A 23283-nucleotide genomic window follows, 5' to 3' on the forward strand; every position below is an offset into this window, starting at 1 on the left:
TTTGGATGAGGATGGACAGAGTGGTGGGAATATTGAAACAAGAATTGCATTGGGTAAAAAAATGTTTACAAAGAGATGGCAGTCGATGACAGGGACCTTAAGCAAAGATGCAAAGAAAGTACTATTTAAACTTTAATATGGAGTCTAGTTTCGTATCGTTTTCGAATTATTTCGAAAAAATTTCAAAATTTTTGAAATATTTCAAATTATTGCAACATCCATCATTTTCACCAGACTTGGCCATCAGTGACCTTTTTTTTTATTTCCAATCATGAGAAAAGTTCTGCGGAAAACGATTCTCAATGAACGAGGAGGTCATTTGGAACACATGCCTATTTTGAGGATTTTCGGGGATCCTAGGATGGCTTTTTAAAAGTTGTAGAAACAGTCCGAAATAAAATCCTGCTAAAAGGAGATTCTATTAAGAAATAGCATATGCCCAAAATATTTTTTCCTATGGGCTTGTTGAACAACCCATGTTTGTACCAGGAGTTCAGATGTTCCTTTCCCTTCTCCATTTAATATAGTCCTACTGTTCCCAAACCCTGCTGGCACAATTCCTCGCCTTGAGAATTTCAGATGTGTCAAAACCATTTTTGTGAAAACTTAAAATTTTCTATTCTTCCAACATGAATTCAGGGTTCTTGGCAGAAGAAATTATTTAAATTTCCAAGATTTACCTACTGGGTCTTTGAAAAATGCCAGGGATGAATGATAATTATATAAAATTAATGTTATTTTTGTAAGTTATATTTACATTCTAGTTAAAAAGAATTGTGAATGAAATATGGTTTGAACTTACAAGGTATGTCATACTTTTGCATTTCATGCACCAGGTAGTAATGGAGAAGAAGGGTTATGTGTATTTAAATGGTTAATGGGAAAAAGGTTCATTGGAGATAATTCTAGTAGATAGTTCATTTGTTAAAGCTTTTTGTTCTCAATTGTTTCAGGGTCATCCAATGTTAAGCAGAGCCTTAGCGCGGAGATCTGCAGCTTTGGAGGCCTGCAAAATCCTCCACCAAGCAAAAGAATTGGATGATGATTTAATGCCTGTGGGCAAGGAAAGTTTTCGGGCAGAGGTAGAATCTGAGGAGGAGGAGGAAGAAGATGAGGAAGAGGAGGAAGACTCTGAAGAGGACTTAGAGGAGAGCATAAAATCTGATAAAGACAATCCTCAAATAACTCCTGATAAAACTGATTTGGAGGACAATAATATGGAAGGAAAAGGAGTGCCCAAGTCTGAGGAAGGTGCATCTGGGGACAGCAATGAAGTGGAAGTATCTATTGAGAGTGTGAATGGGGTTGAATCAAAGGGTAAAGATGGAGGAGAAAAAGGAAGCCTGTACAATGACTTGACAGCATTGGATGAGAAAGGAGAGATTGACAGTCTTGGAGTGGAGACCGTTGAAAAAATTGGTGAGGAAAATAATGCAACCAAGACAGAAGAGGTATTAAAAGAGGAGAAAACAATATTATCTCACGTGGAAGATACCAAGAAAGGAAAGGAGTGTCCTGGCAACATCATTAAGCATACTGGCATCAAAATCAATGGGGAAGTTGATAATGAGTTAATATCTGAGCAAGATATCAATAAATGCATAAAATCTTTAAGTAATTTTGACATAGCAGAAGAAGCAAAACATGAGCTTTTTGGTAAAAATGTAAATGAACTTCAGGAGTGTCTGGAAAAATTAGGGGGAGCAAATGCAAGATCTCTGGCTAAACTTTCCTGCTGTAAGAAAGGTGAGAATGGTATAATTCAGTGTGGGTGCTGCAAATTGGAAATGGCTTCCAAGGAATGTAAAAAATCTCCAATCATAGAAGTTAAAGGTCAAACAATTTTAGAGCCAAAGAAGGACACACCTGGCATTTCCAAGGATAAATCCCCTGTTAATGTTTCTTCCTTTGGGGCAAAAGCTGAAATCAAGGGAATGAAGGAACGCAAGCCTAAGACAAAGAAGAGGCAAGATGAAGAGGAACTTGAAGAGGAGGGAGAAGAAGAAGGAGGAGCTGGGGAAGAAGGGTTGGGGAACTCTGTCCTGGATAGACCTAGACCTGGAACAACTAAAAGGAGACAGTATTATTACAAACGCACTGCAGATGCTCTCACAGATTGTCGGCCTCTCCCACTGTACCCAGCCTACTTGTACAACCTCGGGATGAAACTGGTTTGCCCTCTGCCTGATGAACAGAACACCAGGGGCCGAAGAATCCATCCTCCAGAAGATTCACCCCGTGGGTTTGGTATCCTGACCCTCAAAGAGATACCCAAGGTGAGTTTTGAAGAATTTCTTTTAACACATTGTGCTCCTCCCAAGTTGCTTTTTAGTTAGAGGTACCCCAAAATCGTAACGTGCAATATGAAATGGGAAGTTCTTCAAGTTAGGTGTGTGATGGCCAAGAGGGTAAAGCTTGTGGTTACTGACCAGAGAGTCCGGGTTAGATTCCTGTAGCCTTTTGGTGTATCCAGATTCATCAAAACTCTGTGGTTTTTTAGGTACCAGATCTTGTGGGAAAACCTGGACAAAAGAGGGAAAGGGAAAGAAACTAATCTCCTGCCTTAATGAATGAATTCCTCTCACCTTTGAGCTTGGTATGAGTTGAGCTCAACTCTTACATATGAAACCAACATTCCGACTGATGCATTTAAAGAGCTATGGGAGATAGTTGCTTTCATGAAGTCATTCACTGGGTACACCAAACTGCAAAAAATTGACAGGGTAAATATCATTTGCCTTGACCAGCACTCGAACCTCAATGCCCTTGATTTGTGGAAGTCAAAGGGTAAAGGGTGCTGCTAATGGATGACTGTTGAAGTGACTGTCACAGCATCACCTGTAGTACTTTGAATTCATCTAAAGGAAATAACTGTTGTATTTAAAAAATGGCTTTAATATTTTGGATTGAATTGTAATTCACGTGCCTATGATTTCTTGAAACATTGAATGTTTTGTGTTAAAATAATAACATTTGTTAATAATAATTTTCTTTGAATGGATTCAAAATTTTTGTGATTGCAAAATGAATAAGCCACCAAGTATGTTGCACACAGAGTTATTGCAGATATAATTCTACGTCAGTATTAGTTTCTGTTTGTTGAAAATATTCTAGAGAACCAAATGACTTTTACCATACTTTGGTCTATAAATGTGTGCTTCAAATAATTTTCCTTGTTAATCATGAATTTTAAATTAAATTAACTGAGGTGCTGTGTACACTTTTCTATTTTTGGAACAGATATGCCCATTTCCAATATTCACCAGATCTGGTGAAGTCAGAGTTTGCCTAGATCCTTGTGATACACCAGAAAGCAGTGTGATGAAGTACATCTCAGGTAGCATGCCTCAGCAGAAATTTTCAGAAAACTCTTTGGAGGTAAGCATTGGTATTTTTTCAGTTGTAATTTTATGAATTTAAATTGCTTTTTTTAAGGGAATCGTCAGAGATAAAACAGAGCATTGAAAGGTAATTCATGACATCTGTGCAAGACTTTATTTCCATAGCCTGTCTACATGCAACTATTTTAGCTGATGAATTCATAATCCATGCTTATCATTTACTCATGTTTGACTGAGAGATATTTCCTTGCTTAGCATCCATCTTCTATTGGAATCAATAACTAGACAAAGGGAAGGGTGTTGTAGGGAAAGAGATGGTTTGAGGTAATGAGCATGAAGTGGACAGTAAGAGGGCTAGTAATGTGCAGATGGTGAAGATGAAGAGTTTTCAGAGCTTACTGCTAACTTGTAGATTACTTGTGATGATGGTTGGAAGAATCTTTCTTCTTAGCACTTTAAAGCTGTATTAGTATAGATGACTACCATTAATCTAAAAGCCAAAACATGAATTCTACGAGTATGGAGTCATCCATTTGTGATAAGCAGTGTTTTCTGGGATATGAACAACCCATGTTTCTCCTGTATTAAAGGGGACATCCATTTTATCATTCATGTCATCACATGCAAGAGAAGGATAAGAATTGACCTTGAGACAAAAGTCATTTTAATGCTTCTCTCTCCCCCCTTTTTCAGTACTTTCAGGAGAGTGCACCATGAAAACCATAGTGAAAGAAACCCCTGGCCGAATACAATAGGAGAATTTCAGATGGTGCTTCATAAGGGCTTTTAGTGGAAATAGGGCACGATACCTCATAAACAGTTTTCCTTGCTTCCCCCTCTTCAGTAGTTGATTTAATCTCCACTTCCTGCCTTCACTACTTCAAGAGGCTACCAATTTTGTCCCCACCATCACCCTCCCTCAGAGAGCCAGGCTTAGGCAACATGTTGACCTTGACTTCTCTTGGATCCATTTAATCCATTGACAAAGTGTTTGTCATGAGAGCTACTTTGCCCTAAGGGAAGAGTCCTGAATTAAGTTGGTCAACGGACAGAATTACATATGCGCTAAGACTAACATAAATTTGTGCTAGGTCTAGCATTTGAAGGTTAAGATGCTGAATTTGTTTGTATTAGATTTAGTATTATGTCATATGACTAATGACCTGGGAACTCAGAAGCAATATAATTTAGAGTCAGGGGAGTGCTTTGAAATGAATAGTAGAAACAAGATGCCTTCATAGTGTATGTACATACATAACTGCAGTATGCATACACTGAATGGGGTGGAAGAGCTTCATGAAACTTCCAAGGTGAATGAAGTTTGCGAGTAGTGTGACCAGATCATGTTTCATAATAGATTTTCAATTTATCCTTACTAAAAAGCATACTGTATCTAATTCTTTGATTTAAGCAAAATTGAAATAACAACATACCATACGGTTTCAGGCTTCACTTCATGGAAGTATTTGATATCCATATTAAAAGATTAGATTTTTCAAAGTCTGCAGAAAAGTACAAAACTTGTTAATATGGATATGAAATAACAATGTTTTATTTTATCTCTTAGCATATTGTATGCTGTTGATGAAATATGTGAAACATTCATTATCATTCAAGTTGTCAGTGTTTATTATTTCATGTTCTCTGTTTCCTTCTGAACATCTATGTAGCTTGTAAGACCATACTTTTGAACAAGTTGGTTTTATTTTTGTACATCATCATCCATAGGTATTATCTAACAACATAAATGGAAATATTCTGCCAGAGCCACAACAGATTTTGCTTACTGAAGAACAACTCTCAAAAGCTTTGGCATTCCTCAACTATACATTTGCTGGTGTTTTGAGACTTCAGAGATATCTGATGGCATTTGATCCTGTAGCCTCAGAAAACTCATACCTAATTGTCCCAACAATGAGCGTCAAAGGAATGGACGGAGGTATTTATGTTGGAGTTTTTCCATATGAATCTTTGTTAAATAATGAATATATTTATTATGCTAGGATGTGTGCTTATTGTGTGTACAGCAGTTCCATCCAATGCAATTTAACCACTGAATATGGTGTGATTTATCTTTTCAAGATAACATGTAGTCAATTTGCTTTGTAGTCAAATTGCTTTGAAATAGTTTTACTCGTTAAGTAATGCCCTTATGGCATTCACTGTTAATAATTTGCCTTTTAAATCCAAAATAGATCATCCTAGAACTGGAGGAATTGGTCTTTATAGATATTAAAATGAAATGTCATTCTAGTCAAGCAATGGCAAATTTTTTAAGGATTTTGATCTTCAGTGTAATTTTTTTCAACATTTCTGTCAAGGAATCAGGGGAGCTATTTTTCTGTCAAATCTTAAATCTCCCTAATTTTTATAGTGGATGGAAATGGTGATGAAACTAAGGAATACGGGAAGGAAAATATTGAAGTGGATTGGGAATTTGTTGATCTCATTTATGGCTGTAAGGGAGAGTCAAGGCCTGTACCTGTTAATGAAGAAGAAAGGAAATCATTTGCCTTTGAAGCATCTCTCTATCATGATGCCGTGGTAATGCCTTGGTATAGGAATCAAGACCAGCCACAGGTAAGAGCTTCCCTTTAAAAAATTTTTAATATAGGAACATCATCTTATCCCTTTATATAATTCTGTTGAAGATCTATTCCACTCTTATTATTTCAAACTGCAGTCATTTCATATTGTTTTCTTGGTCAGTTCAGATTTCAAGTACCGTGATTTCCCATCGATAACGCACACCCTGAACTTTGTAGTTATCATGAATTTGTATAGATACCGCATGCCCAGGGCTTCATAGTTATCTTGAACGTGTATAGATGCCGCGGATCTGTATTCACACACATATATATATATATATAATATATATATATATATATATATATATATATATATATATATATATGCATATATATATATATATATATATATATATATATATATATATATATATATGCGCATAAAAATTATATATACTGTATGTAAAAATAAGTTTGTATCGAATGTGTGTGTGCGTAAAAATAAGTCTATGTTTTGATTTTTTAAATTTTCTTTATGTAACGCTCATCGTTATTTTTTCGATCATCTGAGCATTTTGGTATAGATAGCGCATGCGTTATCAATGGAAAAATACAGTATTGACTAAATATATGTATAAAAAGAAAATATAGTCATAATATTAATAGCATGTAACAATTAAAATGTTATGAAAATGCTAAAGTGTTAAACTTTTTTATCCACAGTATTTTTATGTCGCTGAAATATGCGCGCAACTCTCACCAAAATCCTCCTTTCCTGGATCAGAGTACAAAACGTTTGAAGAATACTATTTCAAGAAATATTCCATTCAAATATGTAATCGAGAACAGCCCCTGTTGGATGTTGACCACACCTCAGCAAGACTCAATTTTCTAACTCCAAGGTGAAATTAAATCCATGTATTGTTTTATATTTGTATGCATACTTTGTATCTATGGTAAATGAGCCTCTTTGGGGACTATAATTGAGATTTTGGGGTGATTTGAAGGCATTATTAACTTTTAAGTTTAAATGAAAAGGTATGTTTTACATTCCCAATTGGAAGACATAAGAAAAAAGGAGGTGCAGGCCAACAATGCTTTTTGAAAGAATATTGTAACTTTTTTGAATGTTTTCCTTGGGTTCTTTCCCATAGCTCCTAATACATCCCCTTTCATGGGTGTACATATTACTTGGTTGTACAGGGTGGGTGCTAAATGATACCCCATTTAAAGATTAAGTTAAAGCTTTAGTGTTTGGGCATTATGTTAGGTATGGAAAAAAACCTGGAAGTACCTGCAAATTGGGAGCTGTAGTTCTCAGGATAACCTTATAATATTTATTGGCTTCAACTAGTCTCATTGTCTGTACTCAAAGGTATGTCAACCGAAAGGGAGTTGCTCTACCAACTAGCAGCGAAGAAACAAAGAGGGCAAAGAGAGAATCTTTGGAACAGAAGCAAATATTAGTCCCAGAACTGTGCTCACGACATCCCTTTCCTGCCTCCCTTTGGCGTAAGGCAGTGTGCCTGCCATGCATCCTCTATCGCCTGAATGCATTGCTGCTGGCCGACCAATTACGTGCCAGGGTGGCTCGAGAAATCAACCTGGGTCTGGAGAAAGTTCCAAAGGGTAAGGTGATTTTTATTGTATATTCTAATAGAGCTGATATTTTGATTTACAGTCAAATCCCAAATTTATGTTGTTGGAATTAACATTTTCCTGCAATTTACAATATTTTTATAATGTCCGATATAATTTCCTATAATGGAAACATATATGGAACCCTTTATTTATGTGATTTCATTTTCTGTTTTACTGCTGTTTGCATCACTTTGTGCTGGATTAATATAAATTTCACATTCTAAAACAGTTGCTCATGTGCATCATTCGTCATAAAGAAATTATTTTGACTTCATTTCATACATATACACCTAAAAAAGAAGGGGGAGAGAAATGTAATGGGTATGGTGTTGGCGAAGAATTTGAATATGATGAGGCAGTACGGAACACCACTAGTGATGGAATTGGAATTGACAACTACTCAAACTCGTAATCTCAGTCTGCGAGGAAAATATTTATGTTTTGCGATGAGTGCATTGTGTGACTAGGAGTTACTTATGCAATTAATTCATTGTATCATCTTCAAAAAATATTGACGTTGGGCAACTGTTTGCACTAGCCAAATGGCAAGGTAGCTCAAATTCTCATTTGTTAAGTTTTCCTCAAGTACTTTGGAAGGTAAATATTATCCTACTTGAAAAGGGAAAGATGAGGTGAAAAGAAAGAACATCTTCTGTTGTGAAAATTCTCCCTTCCCTCAATTTTCATTTTCCCTCATTTTACTCTTTTATCCTGGGGTCTCAAGAAAAGTGCAAATGAAGGTTTTTACCTGTATGTAGTATGTATTGATAGAAAAAAACGAGTAGGGGTAACCTTCATGATGAAAATGACACAGTGTTGAATTCTTGGTGATAAAAATTAAAATATTTAGTGCTATTACTTGTGTTCCCTGTTAAAAGTTGACCCTGGTATTTTTCCTTTTTTTGCATGGGTTCGTATATTTACGTCAGACCCACCTTAAAAACAGTTCTCTGACCTTACCCACCATATGGCTGAAAATTTGCTGAGACAGGTTTGGTTCTGTCAATCACCTGATGAGTTAAATCTTTGTCCTTCTGAATTTTGGTGGGGTGGGATCATATTTTAAAGAATTAAGTATTTCTAGTGATGATCTGCAAGTGTCTTTCTTACTTTCTTATATTCTCCTGGACTTGGAGATAGTTTAAGGGCTAGATCAAATTATGTACGAGGGTCATCCGGAAAGTAGTACCCGTTCGTGAAATAAAAAGACAAAAGTAAATATTAACAAACATAAAAAATTTTATTTGAAAGAGGATACTTTAAACTACTTCTCAACATAATCTCCAAGCAAATTAAGGCATTTGTCATAACGTGTGACAAGTTTCTGTATTCCTGCTGCATAGTCCTTCGCCGCCAGCTCATTGAGATACGCGAGGGACCCATCTTGCACAAATTTTTGCATAATGCAGATGGTGTTTAACAATTTCATGAACAATTGTTCGAGAAACATTGGGAAAATGCTCACAGATGTCATCAATTGTGACGCGCCGATCGTTCCTCACGAATTCGTCAACTGAGCTCACCAGTTGGTCTGTAATGACAGACGGTCTCCCCGAACGCTCATCGTCGTGTGTGTTCCCCCTCCCCATGTTGAAGTTGCGACACCACCGCCGAACAGACGACTCGTCCATTACATTGTCTCCATACACCTCCTTTAATTGGCGATGAATATCACATGGGCGAACGTTTCTTGCATTGAGGAATTTAATCACTGCCCTCACTTCACAACTGGCGGCGTTCTCAATTTTTTTAAACATTGTAAACAATCACAGAAACAACACAGGCAATGCTAGCGTCACGCAACTTGGCTCAGAGAAGGCAGACAAGCCACTGAAGCTATCTGACCTCGTCCAGCGGCTACTCGCGTCATCAGCACTTCATGCGGCACGAACGGGTACTACTTTCCGGATGACCCTCGTAACTATCACTGTGACACTTCCAGTATATTCTAAATCTAAACTTTATGGGGGTATGAGAGATTATCATTTCCATTGCTTCAGACTTTTGAAATATCCTATTAATTATGTTATTTTGTGATGTGAATGCAGAAAGTACAGCCAGAAAGTGAGTTGTGTTTGTATTTCTCGCCACGTCAAGAGTGCAAATGCAGTTTAGTTCATGCGAAGTAGTTGCTCTGAGTCAAGGAGAATGAGATGAAACCATTTTGAGGTCACTGTTTGTTGTTTACGCTTTGTGGTGCCTGGTCAGAATGGCAAAATTAATTGAAAATCTTGTTAGATAATCGCTTGTTAGATAAAATCTGTAATTTGTTTTCTGAATGCAAAAGAACTAATCAGTCAACATTCATCAACAGATTTGTGAGGTTTATGGAAAAAATGAAATGAGTACGAGGGCGGTTCAATAAGTACCCGTGCTATAAATGAAGAAACCATTTTTTCAACATTTTTTTTATTTTTCAACATAGTCCCATTTTAGAAAGATACACTTCTCCCAACGTTCTGGCCATTTTTTTTGAACCCTCCAAAAAATAGGATTTGTCGAACTCTCCAAATTACGCCTCTGTCTCGGTGATAACTTCCTCGTTTGAGCTAAATTTTTTTCCCGCGAGCCATTTCTTCATGCTAGGGAATAAGAAAAAGTCGCAGGGAGCCAGATCGGGTGAATATGGGGGGTGCAGCAGCAATTCATAACGTAGTTTATGCAGTTTGGCGGCGACAACTCTGGATCAGCTTGTTGTCCACCGTGAGCAATCGTGGCACCCATCGGGCCAACAATTTTTTCATCGCCAACAAATCATGTAAAATATTAATTGCCATTCCGGTCAACACATCCATGGCCTCTGCTACTTTGCGCACTTTCGTTCGTCAATCAGCAAGAATCATGGCATGGACTTTTTGAATGATTTCCTCGGTAACTCGGCGTTTAATGAAGAAGGCATACAAAAACTTGTACTACATAAAGTAAGTGCCTGCAAAATGGTGGGAGCAATGTAGAAAGATAGTTTAAGATTTGTAGTTTTTTCTGCAGGAAATAGCTTTTCTGTATCTGTATTGTGTTGTATCCCTGCATCTTTGCGTGGGATATAGACGACAATTTGAGATTACCCAGCGAGTCAAGCGGCTGCTTCAGGGGTAACTGGGGGCTTGATTTAGATGGGCATTGGGAAAAAAGCAGAAAATAAGTAGAAGGCCAGTCCAACGATGCTCTGATTTTTACCCCAGACTTAAACTTTATACAAACTTAAACCACAAAAATTGTGCTTACACCAGAGGGGCCCAGCCCAACTGTGTCACCTGGTTGTGAGTCCCTGACTGCCTTTCCCCCCACCTGGTAGCTTCAATCATCCGTAATCATCATCAAGATGCACGATAAAGGAGTAGGTGACTGAGGCCTGGGTCAAGGGTCCAGATCAGTCAACAACCTCAGTTGCCACTGTCATGGGCAACCACTCATAAATCATATGATGCATAATGACAGGGTAGGTGACTCTGATATTAGTCAGTGGTGCAAAGGTCTTCAGCCTCAGTCGCCTCCATCACGGGATGAGCACTCACTCTACCCGCACCATCATATGACGGTTGCCCAAGTACAGCAATTGGTTTTGTTTTGCTTTTATTACCAAACAGAAGTTATTTACTGGAGTACCTCGTCTTTACTCAAAACTGCAACGACTGCATTTCACTTTATTGGTAAAAGCTATGATTCCTAAAATTTTCAGTTTACATATGGATAAAATCTTTTTGTTGCAAAAAGTTGGGAATCAACATGTCAGGGAATCATTTTAGCCCATTATTCCTTTTTGCAAGGGTAAGTGCTGCCCTATATGTAAAACTGTAAAAAAAATATTACCCATGTGAGAAGGCTGATCCCTTTTCTCTTTTAGATTTTGAGTGGCCTCCGTTGGATTTTGGTTGGAGTCTTGCCGATGTGTTGAAAAAATCCAAGGAAAATGAAAACGCTACAGATGGAAGCAAGTCTGCCAAGTCGGGGAAGGGTGGAAGTGTGGCAGCTGACAAGAGCAGTGATGAAGATGAGGAGATCTTGGGCGAAGGTGATGAGAAGAAGGTGTTGAAGAAGAAGGGTTGGTCAGAGAAGAAGAAGAAACAGAGGAAGAGGGCAGATGTTGACGGTAGGAGTGATGATGATGAGGCTGATGATGACGAGGATAGTGAGAAGAATGATGGAGAGGATTGGATGGAGATTGGGACTTGGTCCAATGAAATGGCAATGCAGGCCAACCCCGAGGGCATACCGCCTCTCCCTCACAATGTCACCATGGTTGGAGAGGGTGGGCGTGAGGGGTGGGGGGCAAGTGGAGAAGGGGAGCGGATTAGGTATGGGTCACCAAGCATCTGGAAAGGCAACAGTGGGCCTGTTGAGGTCTTTCGGGGGTTGGAACATGACCTTGAGGGGCTAGAAACAACAGATTCTAGTGATGACGAGGACGAGGATGAAGCACCGGAGGATGAGGATGGGGTGGAGGAGGCAGTCCTCATACCAGAAGAGGAAGTGGAAGACCGCGGCCATCACCCAAGGGGAAAGCTTCGTATCCAGTTTAGGAGTGATTATTTGGCCGAGGCAGTGGAAATTCTGGATGATGACGACCTGGTGGAGGGTCAAAACTTGAAGGCGATTACGGAAGCTGGTGAAGTTTGCACTGAAGAAGATGATGATGGGGGTGAAGGGGAGGAAGAAGAGGAAGAGGAGGAGGTGGATTGGTTATGGGATGAAAGTGATAACATGGAAGAGAGGGAGATGGTGGAGCGGTATGTGGAGAATTTCGAAAAGGCAGTGGTCAGTAACAAGAAAATGATTGAAGGGAGTGGGATGCTGCTTCAATCCAGCAAAACTTTCTCCCTCAACACCAAGGGGGAAAGGTCTGTTCAGGTGGATGAGAAATTGGAAGTGGTCCCCCCAAATCCTATCTCTCTGGTTTCGGAATCTGTGTTGGCGAATGAAACTGAATCAGTGAGTGAAGATAAATCTGAAAGCTACAATACCAGTACAAACACAGAAGAAGGCGACTTTGTGACTCTGGATTCTCTCTCTGATGATGATGATGCCGATGACATCTTCTTGGATGTTTTGGAGGAGGATAAAAGCTGGGATCCAGAGCTCCCTAGGAGTGAGAGTCCCTCAGAGTGCGAGAGCTGCCGATCTAGCTCGTCAAATTCTTCCAGTTCCTCGAATTGCTCATGTTCTTCATCTTGTTCTTCCTGCTCGTCATTGCTGTCATCATCAGAGGATGATCTCCTGGAGAATTGGCCTTCAGACATGCCAATTAAAGAAAATGCAGGAGGAGAATTGCCAGATTCCGTGGGGGAAGTTAAAAGCTTCAGTTTTGATGCGCAGCCTTCCCTTGACGGCCATCCAGGGCCTTCTCCACCTCTTCTCCTTCAAGCTCTGACCATGTCTAATGCTAATGATGGCATAAATTTAGAACGCCTTGAGACAATCGGTGATTCATTTCTCAAGTATGCCATCACTGCCTACCTCTACTGCACTCATCACTCCATTCATGAAGGAAAATTGAGCCACCTTAGATCCAAGCAGGTGAGGTTGTGCTAATGGGTTACTAAATGATTTTTAATTTGAAATGAATGGATTACCATATTTGATGGCATTTAAGGTGCACTTTTTTTCTAAAATAATATTCTATAAAAATCTTCGCTCAGCCATAAAAGTGAAGGTGAAGCTATCCTAAGGTTAATATTAATTATTCCTATTACACATTTACCGACAGTAGGCTAATTTTCCTTCAGATGGTCAGCAAATACAACTTCACCAAACTAATAAATATTATTTATCTGAAAAATATTTTTATTATTACTATAGTTACCACAAATATTAATATTATTACTGTTATATATGGTAAGATGACATTTTGGATGGAAAAACCTTTTTCCCTAATACACCCATCTGAAGTGAAGTGCAAGTCATGTACCATCTAATGTTGTAGCTGTGAGTAATAGCTATATTAAGTTTGTGCATTACAGTTTAAACTTTCTTTTTACTTGAAGCTAACCATGTTATCAATTTCATACTTAGGTAAGCAATGTTAACCTTTATCGGCTTGGGAAAAGAAAGAGACTGGGCGAGAGCATGATAGCAGCAAAATTTGAACCTCACGACAATTGGCTTCCACCATGCTATCATGTTCCACTCCATTTGGAAAGGGCCCTGATTCGAGCAGGTCTTCCACCTTCACATTGGAATGGTGCGGAAGTGCCTTCCCTTGCCTCCTTGTCACCTGCCCAGATTGGTCGTGTTGTGAGAGAGAAAGGGAGGCGTTTGATGATGAAGTCATTAGCTGAGCAGGAGTCATTGGTCAAGACATCCATTGGTGCTAGGACAGGTGGTGACTCTGGCTTTAAACATGTCAGCTTTGATGGAATTATTGACAATGCCTCATCAGCCAAAAAAGATGGGCAGAAGAATGGCACCGTAGCTGGAACCGAGTCAAGTTTACACTTCGGAGGGAAATCAGTGACTTGTGATAGTGGGACCAAAAGAAATGGTTTAGAAAGCTCTCCTGCAAGAAATTCTGGGAGTGCAGCATCAGATACAACCGATCCAATAATGTCTTCCCAGACCCAAACATCATGTAGCAATCGTGTGGAAGAACTTCCCTGCTTTGTCCCATATAACCTTGTGACACAACAGAGCATACCAGATAAAAGCATTGCCGATTGTGTTGAGGCTCTAATTGGGGCTTACCTTATTGCTTGTGGCCCAAGGGGTGCTCTTCTGTTCATGGCCTGGCTAGGAATCCGTGTTCTTCCATCACAGAAAATATTCCTGAGCGGTTTGAAGGATAAAGCTTTGAAGGAGGGAGATGAAAGGCCAGTTGGTTGTATGCTGCCAAAAGAAGCTGTTGAGCCAAAAGGTGAACTGTATCAGGTAATTTCCTTTCATCTATATTTTTTTAGTGTTTTATTTTTAAACTTATTTTAATTTAAAAAACTGGAATGAGCATGTGCTTCTAGTGGAAAGAAAGCATTTTTATCATAATGATGGTTTTGCAAAGAGCACATTGTTTATGTAACCACCTCATAAGTGAATGCTAATAGTTGTAAAATGATTGAGTTGAAAAAATGATTTTTAAAATACTAAAAAAGTGTATAATATACAATTACATCTTTATTTAAAAATGGTGTACCTAATCAGTCCTTTATTTTTGGACCTTCATTTTTGAATCAATTTGGTTGTTTCCACCAAAAGACTGAAAAGGAAAATATAACCCTATAATTTAAGCTAATCCCTTTCAAACAAACTTTTGCTTGCTGAGGATATATTTTAATATAATATGCATAGTATATTAGAATTAATTATTCCGGAAAAGGTAAAGGCTACGTCATGTGAGGACTTAAGAAAAATAAATTTGATTTATCACCCTGCTAAAGTGGTTCTCAGGATCATCATCAGAAGAATAGAGAGCGGGACAAATGATTACTTAGGGGATGATCAGTATGGACTCATATATTGCAATAGTGAGATCACTAAGTGAAAGGAATAGAGAATGCAATTAGGACGTATTTGCTTGTTTAGTAAATTTCAAAAAGGTTTCTGATGGAGTGGATTGGGAAAAACTAATAACTAAAAAGTATATTGCAGACAATAGAAATAGAACGAGGGACAGGAGGCAAACCTGCAATCTGTACTTGTCTCAGACTGCTCGGATGTGGGTTGGGAATGGAGAGTCTGGATGGGCTGTGTTAGATTAAAAAGGCATGAGAAGAACTGGAGATTGGAATGAAAGTCAGATGGGAATTCATAAAATCAGTTAGGTTTGCTGATGACCAAGCTCTAGTTTGTCAGTTAGCCAAGGGCTTACGAGCATCACTGAGTGAATTGGAAATTCAGTGCAATAGAAATAGGATGAGAATCAATATAAATAAAACAAAGGTCATACGATTTTCTTGAAAGACGAAGGCTAAGCTAAACATCAAAACTGGAGGGCAAAAACTAGAGCAGGTAGAACAGTTTACGTATCTTGGATGTGTTTTGGAACAACTCGGTCAAAGTAGTAGGGACGTAAGGAGAACAATTGCACTAGGCTTAGAGGCTTTCACCAGGAGGAGGGAGTTGATGACTGGGACGTTGAGTAAGGATATTAAGAAAACACTCATAAAAACTTTGATATGGAGCATAGCTATGTACGGAGTGGAAGCGTGGTCATTGAAGCAAGAGGATAGACGTGGATCGGAGGCTTTTGAAATGTTGGCTTGGAGAAGAATGGAGAAGGTGAAATGGACTGAGAAGAAAACAAATGAGGAAGTATTTGGCATGGTGGGCGAAGAGAGGGGTTTGTTGGGAGAAATCCTATGGAGGCAAGAAAAATGGATGAAGGGCGTATTGATCGGTAGTGGGATATTGAAAACCGTAATAGAGGGGAGAATGTTAGGCAAACGAGGAAAAGGCAGGAACAGGATAGGCATGTTAGATGGGATGAAGAGAGAAAGAAAGTACCTGGAAATGGAAAGCGGCTTGATGTAGAGTAGGATATTGGGTTGTGTTTTTTCAGGAGAAACCAACATTTATTTGGTGGTTGTGTCCATCCAAAACCTACCTTAATGAGTAGATTTCCAAATAATAATTGAAAGGAATAGACATGGTAATGATTTTCAAGAAGTTCTCTCGGGTTTCCCACCGGGTCAGGTTGCAGTACACCGACATTTTGAAGGCTAACTGCCATCGTCTTCAGGCTTTGGAACGTCGGTGTTCTGCAACCTGACCCGGTGGAAAACCCGAGAGAACTTCTTGAATACCATACACTGGGAAAACCTGAGATCCTTAATGGTAATGATTAGTTGCTAATGTAGTACGCATGTAAAGAGGAAGATCTCATAACTCTCAGACATTTTTTCTTTATCCACTCAGTGCAGAGAAAAATGCTGCACTCGTTAAACAAATTTATAGAGAATTAAACTGAAATACCCATTCTGAAGCCCCCAGAACATTTGTTGTCTGTTTCCCTCATCTTTTTGTGATTGTAATGGAGAATCATGTAAGAATGATTCCTCAAAAAGTATTAATCTAAGTAACTCACTTGTGAATGATTTATGAATAATGGGAAAGATATAGGAAAACACTTGCAATTTCCATGAACTTTTTATTCTCAATACCCAGGAATGATGTGAAAAGTGCAAGTGTTTTTCTATATCTTACCCATCAGGAAAATTTTTGTGATGTTAATCCTGCAACTTTATAATTTGATTTATGAATAATATCTCAAAAATAATTATAGGACTGAAAAAACAAAATTTAATATTTTTGTTAAGGTTCTATATTTTTAATATGCTCATAATTAACTAAATCTTTTAATAACAGTGTAGACTCTAAAAGTGAAATAATTTGTTAAATTGCAATGTATACCTAGTAATTGGATATTTCTTTGTTTACAATTAAATTAACTACAATTGAAATACATATAAATGTGGGTGAATGATCATTGCATTTAGCAAGTGGAAGTCATTTAAAGCTCTGTGAAAGGAAACAGTTAATGTGTAATTGTAAGAAGACTAACTGGCTTGAATGGTTCCTATTTTCATAAATATTATTATTAAGAGAGAAAACATTTTGGAGAGAACACAATTGCAATTAAGCAGGAAGCTATGGTAATTAGTGATTATATGTCTCCAATTACTTGTGGTAAGTTTTCATCAATGAACATTCTTTTATGTACACTTGAAAAAATGTTATGAATTTATTATAATTGTCTATAGTAAGGCAATACAATATGCTCATATCAGTTGGTCTTTTATTATGGGGTATTTATTTAACTAAGATTTTAGAGTAAGGATATCACAAGTGTGGAGAAAAAAATGTTCTGACCATATCAGATATTTGAAACTTTTGAAGGTGCTTGTACATTTTCTTAAATTCAACCTCGTTTGAATGATAGAATTATTGATTATCTTTTATTTTGTGAATTTATATTTATTAAGTTAGCATGTCTTTTTAACATTCAGGTGTGCTATGGAACTCTATCTGCACCTCCTCCACCTCTTTCTCTGTCTTCATTTTCACAAAGAAATGAGCAAGAAACAAAGAGTCACCCAGGGCTACAAGTCGCAAGATGTAAGCACTGTTTGAAACCTAAGAAGATTATGAACCATGGTGCCATTAAGCATGAACCAAGAAATCACTTTGTGGCATCAGAAGTGAAGTTACCTGAAGAAAGTACAAATAATGTGGAAATTATAGGCAGTGGAGAAGTTAAGCATAAGACAACAGTGCAAAAAGAGCTGACGACCCTTTTAGGTGGTCTTAATGCATTTGAAAAACATATTGGTTATTACTTCCAAGATCGTTCCTTGCTGCTTCAAGCTCTCACCCATGCTTCTTATTCACCCAATCGTTTAACTGATTGCTACCAGAGACTGGAGTTCCTTGGTGATGCTGTTTTAGGTATGTACTAAAGAAAATACTGTTGGTAGGCTACAGCCTATCCATTATTTATCTCATGATATCCCAATACCAACTTATAAGTAATATTTAGGAAATTGTCATTGGTATCATGAGGAAATTTGTCATTTTGCATGTGTTTCTATGAATTGTTGATATAATGACTGTGTGAGTTTTAGATGGTATTGTGAGAGTGTGATGAAGTGACAGCTGAGATCGCTAATGGAGATTTAGTTTTGTTAGAGCATATGTGGCTGATGACACAGAACACCAACTGGGAACCAAGAAAAAATTAAGTGCACATATGTTTTTTCTTCATTGTTTCCCTTTTTAATCAGTGAGGACTCAGTCCACATGAACTTTTGTTTTATTTAAGATTCATTGGAGTGTCCTTGAAACCCCAAAATTCAGATGTGGGATTTACATTTTCCATATTGTGAAAGAAAATCATTCCTAGAAAATCATATTTTGTTTCGATTTCAGTGTCCCCAGAATCTTGCTCACATTCACTTAAATCCTACGGAAGGTGAAGGCTATCTCCCTTAGATTCTTCTCCAGAATGAAAAACCTCCTCTGAGATTCATGCAGCAAATAAAGTATTAGTGTTAATTCCTTCTCTAAATGATTATCCATCATCTGAAATTGAGCATTGATGGACAAGTAAAAAAATGGTGATAGTTTTATGGGTAATTGAAACATAAAAAATTAAATACATAGTTAACTTATATTAGTTACAGTTATAAATACACAAAATCAATCATTGGAAGAGGATGTTTGTTGGAGTATGTTAACTACATCTACATCTAACGGACCCATGTTTCGCCCATGGTTATGAAACGGTGCAAAAAGTCTGCTTTGTTGCTGTGAAACTTTGCTAAACACTCAATTGAAACATCTTCATGACACTGGTTTTGCTCGAGTATGAGCAAACACAGCGCTCATCTTGCACACAGCTTTCTCACGTCCAAATTTTCAGTCAATATGCGATGTACTTCACTTTTTGAAATGCGTGCTATGTTTGCTTGCTCGTACACTTTCAGTCAACAGTCATCCGGTATCACTTGTTGGATTTTCTTCACAATTTCTGGAGTCGTCACCTCATTTGGTCGACCAGTGCATTGCTCGTCTTGACAGCTCGTACAGCCTCGTTTAAACTCTGCTACCCAATATTTTACTGTCGTAAATAAAGGAGCAGACTCACCCATAGTAGAATCCAGTTTAGCTTTTATATTGGTTGGGCTGAGGCCTTTCAAATGAAAGTATTGTATCACATAATGATGACCAATTTTCTTCATTTTCACAAATTCACTGAAAACATTCGCTGTTGATGGCAGCGAAACAAATACTAAACATTGTAGCGTCTTCAAACTTGAAACATGTGCTTTTTAGGAATATATGGAATAATTTTCAAACAACTACCGTCATCTCTAGGTCAGGCCGGGTACTTCTGGGCCTTCCTATGTAGTTACTGAATTTAGGAATATACTTTACATTGTCTTACTAAAGAATTGTAATTGTTTTAGTCTACTTAACAGGAAGTTATTTTTAGCAATAAAAAATTCATCTTAAGAAACAATAGTAGTACATTTTTTGTAGCTTTTATTATATTAAACTCTATTTTTGCAAAACAAAATTAACCAATAAGACATGTGAGAAAAATTATTAAAAAATAAAGAATTACTTGTGAGCTGCATAACTTCCTCTCTGCCTCTGCAAAGTCACATTTTGTAAAAAAGTCTGTTCTTGCAGGTGCTGTCAGATCATTCATCTAGCATCTATGGCTTACCAAATAAATGCTTCGCACAACTTTTTACAATTTTTGAACACTTTTTGGGACATGTTTCTCTCCTGGTGATGCATTTTGCTACAAACTACGCAATTCTTTTAATTTTTACCTGTAAGTTGCTCCAGTTCGGCATTTGGTCTACCTACACGAGGAGATACGTAACACTCGTATCTCCAAGACATTCCATCTCAAGAGACTCAATGATGTTTGTAGTGTATTGATGCCTTGTTGTCATTGTCATTGGACTATTTTCTTTATACATGTTCGAAGAAAAAATAAAAACATAAGTATTATCTTAAAATTGCCCTTGATTCAACCACAAGCTCACAAGGGAAAAACGGCACTGAAACTCAAAGGCAAAAGAGAACCATGTTCTTCGCACACTATCTACAGAGTACTTTCCATTCCAAGGCAGTAAAAGAAGCAAGTCCTATCAGAAAGAGAAATGGTTACATTGTCATCACATTACAAAGAGCCCTAATGATTACCTAGGATGGAAGGCAAGGGAAAGCACTATGTTTGCATAGTAATGCTTTCTCTAGCGTCGTATCCCCCAATTCTTTGCAGTTTGAATTAAAACAGATTCATCGTAAAGCATTCAAAAGCGTGCAGAATGAAAAATTTGTTTTTCAGTATGATTTCATGGTAAAAATACCCCCCTGTGAAATAAACGAGCATACCATTAGAATGAGCTTCCCCACATGTCAACAGTTCACAAATTATTCCACAAACAAAAATTACAGTAAGATTTATATCTTATGAGAAGTATTAAAAATAGAAAATCAAATTAAAAAAAAACACATAATATAAAGCAGAGATGCCATATTTATGATAAAAGAAACAATACACAAGATGCAATAAAAATTCTTTAAATTATAGCAATTTAAACAATAGCTTATGTTTGAGCCAATACATAGGCTCACCATGCTAAGAGGGTTGAATAAGCTTTTACAGGGAGGGAGTAATTGATGATAGGGACATTGAGTAAGGATTTTAAGAAAATATTCATAAAAACTTTGCTGTGGAGTGTGGTTTTGTATGGTTTAGAAACCTGGCCATTTAAGCAGGATGATAGGCATAGATTGAAGGCTTTTGAAATATAGGTGTGGAGAAGGATTGGGAAGGTGAATTCGACTGGAAGGAAAGCAAACAAGGAAGTGGTAGGCATGGTGGGGGAAAAGAGAGGATTGTTTGGAGTATTCTTGAGTAGTAGTAGTATTTAGAGGAGGTGACCGGCAGCTGAGGTCATTAGCATCAATAGGGATGTACAGGAAATTATGAAGGGTGGAGAGAAACCCAGCATCAGCCTAATCTTAACGAAAGGCGCCCAGGGGTCCGCAGCTTAATGTCCCATCCGACGGACGGCATACTTACTGAAAGTGCCCTCCACAAAAGACCTAAAGTAAGGATCATGATACCACTGAAAAGTATTCAGTGCCACTGGGATTTGAACCTGGGCCCTCTGGGTGGGAAGCCAGTATGATAGCCACCACACCATCTCGATCTTTACCAGATTTGTATGGACCCAATGGAAACATTTAGTTGCCTGAGAGGATGCCCTAGTTCTCGTAATTTAAGTGATTATAGTATATTACTCAAGGTTAATGAAGGAAACACTGAAAAAACCATCAATGCTGAAAAATTATTGTGGAAAGACTGCTTCCTCTTGTGAGCAGCTCTTATGAACAGCTGCTGATGAATCCTGAAATGTAGAAGAAAGTATGATCATCTCATGTTGTCCCTAATGGTGAGGCATCAATTGCAGAAAATAAATCTGTTATAAAGCTTCATAGAAGCATTTTCCGCATCTAGGCCATGTAAAAATTCTGTGTTTTTAATAAAAAATAGAGTGATCAATTAGTTGCTGGATGACAGTTACCAGAAGCTCTCTCTTAGCTGGTACTATTGATAAATGCGACTGAAAAATGTTTACATACAATATATTCTAAAAGTAATTTCCATTTCCAGATTATCTTATAACTAGACACCTATATGAAGACCCCCGGCAACATTCTCCTGGAGCCCTGACAGATCTACGCTCTGCCTTGGTCAACAACACTATTTTTGCATCTTTAGCTGTACGTCATGGCTTTCATCGCTTTTTCCTCCATCTCTCCCCTGGGCTTCATTCTGTTGTAGAGCGCTTCGTTAGAATGCAAGCCAGCAATGGCCATGCAATATGTGAGGAAGTAAGTATGTTTACTTTTGTTAGCAAAAATATGTATGTCACCCATTTGGTCATTTTCAGAGGCGATCATTGAAAGTAAATGGAAAAAAACTTAAATCAAAGGAGGAAGAGAAGTCTTCTACCTTTCTCAAATGTTTGGTAGTTCATGTTGTTTAAATGTTTAATTAAAACTGAGAAGTATAATTGATATTGAGAAATATAAAATAAAATATGTGTAGTGGATGCATATGAGTTAACTGGCAAGTCTACTACTTATTTCCCAAGTGTGAAGGTTTTGGTAAAAATTTTGCAAGAACTTGAAAGAATACATTTGTGTAAAATTTTTAACATTGCCTTTCCTTAGTATTACCTGATAGAAGAGGAGGAGTGTGAAGAAGCGGAAGATGTAGAAGTTCCTAAAGCACTTGGAGATGTGTTTGAGTCTGTGGCTGGTGCAATTTTCTTAGATTCTGGGATGTCTTTGGATGCCGTATGGAATGTGTACTATCGAATGATGAAAGCTGAAATTGGTACGTTTTGACTTGGTTTTAAATTGTGTGGCAGCTTTTATAAGGTTCTACCTAAGAGCTCATTCTTCAAATTAATTTTTTTAATGTTTAATCTTTACAATGTTGACAATCCCTCATTTTAAAATTGAAAGAATTATATGGCTGTTAGGCTAGTACTCCTTGGTATAATATGTTCATAGTTTCATCTTGCTGGGCTAAAATCACTTGCTTACTCAAAGGAAGTATTCATGCCTAATATACAAGGTCTGTTCTAAAGGTTCCCAAACTTTTTTATAGTGTGCCTCCAGTTGGTTATTTTTTAATTCGCTTGGAGGTGTTGTGTCCAGAGAAACTTCCTAAATAACTGTCTTTGACCCCTTTGTTGATATCTTGTTTTGTTGATAAGTTACGGCCATTTATGTTAAGGGGTGTGTGTGAAGTGTTGCAAAAAATCGAATCCAAGGACATGAGCTCTTTGAAGGAGCAGCTTTGTTCTGTGAAATCCTGCTTGAAGCTCTGCAATTCCTTTACGAAAGCTTTTGAGTTGATTTTCAAGGCTTATTATGAGGATGTTATGAAATCCATCGTGTTCTATGAGTGGTTTATCCAGTTCAAAAATGGGCAGCAATCAGTGGAAAACAACGAGCAATCTGGAAGATCATCAATGTTGACAGATGACCCCCACATCAAGAAAGTGAACAATCACGTTCGTGCAAATTAAAGTTAGATTGTCAGGGAACTTGCAGAAGAGGGTGGCATCTTAATTGGTTCGTACTATGAAATCCTGGCTGAAAAATTAAGGATGCATTGAGTTGCTGCCAAATTCGTGCCTCACCTGATGACAGAAAACCAGAAGCAAATGGAGTTGAAGTCTGTCAGGAACTTTTTGATTGAGCTTAAGAGGATGAAGCTTTCTTTTCCAGGATCATAACAGGTGATGAGT

At 37.7% G+C, this 23283-nt stretch overlaps 1 protein-coding gene across 1 annotated transcript in view; it reads left to right on the top strand.

Moving 5' to 3' along the window:
• The window catches only part of Dcr-1 (Endoribonuclease Dcr-1), a 58789-nt gene that overhangs the window by 24210 nt on the left and 11296 nt on the right, over positions 1 to 23283 (top strand). The window contains exons 14-24 of the mRNA XM_071598856.1: positions 954 to 2276; positions 3241 to 3318; positions 5118 to 5280; positions 5716 to 5921; positions 6593 to 6771; positions 7245 to 7498; positions 11355 to 13024; positions 13520 to 14371; positions 17443 to 17881; positions 21633 to 21853; positions 22196 to 22361. Of these exons, the coding sequence (XP_071454957.1) occupies positions 954 to 2276; positions 3241 to 3318; positions 5118 to 5280; positions 5716 to 5921; positions 6593 to 6771; positions 7245 to 7498; positions 11355 to 13024; positions 13520 to 14371; positions 17443 to 17881; positions 21633 to 21853; positions 22196 to 22361 (5551 nt within the window). The remainder of the gene's footprint in view (positions 1 to 953; positions 2277 to 3240; positions 3319 to 5117; positions 5281 to 5715; positions 5922 to 6592; positions 6772 to 7244; positions 7499 to 11354; positions 13025 to 13519; positions 14372 to 17442; positions 17882 to 21632; positions 21854 to 22195; positions 22362 to 23283) is intronic.

Source organism: Hetaerina americana, unplaced genomic scaffold (genome assembly GCF_022747635.1).
Source record: "Hetaerina americana unplaced genomic scaffold, ioHetAmer1.1.p SCAF_10, whole genome shotgun sequence".
NCBI lineage: Eukaryota > Metazoa > Arthropoda > Insecta > Odonata > Calopterygidae > Hetaerina > Hetaerina americana.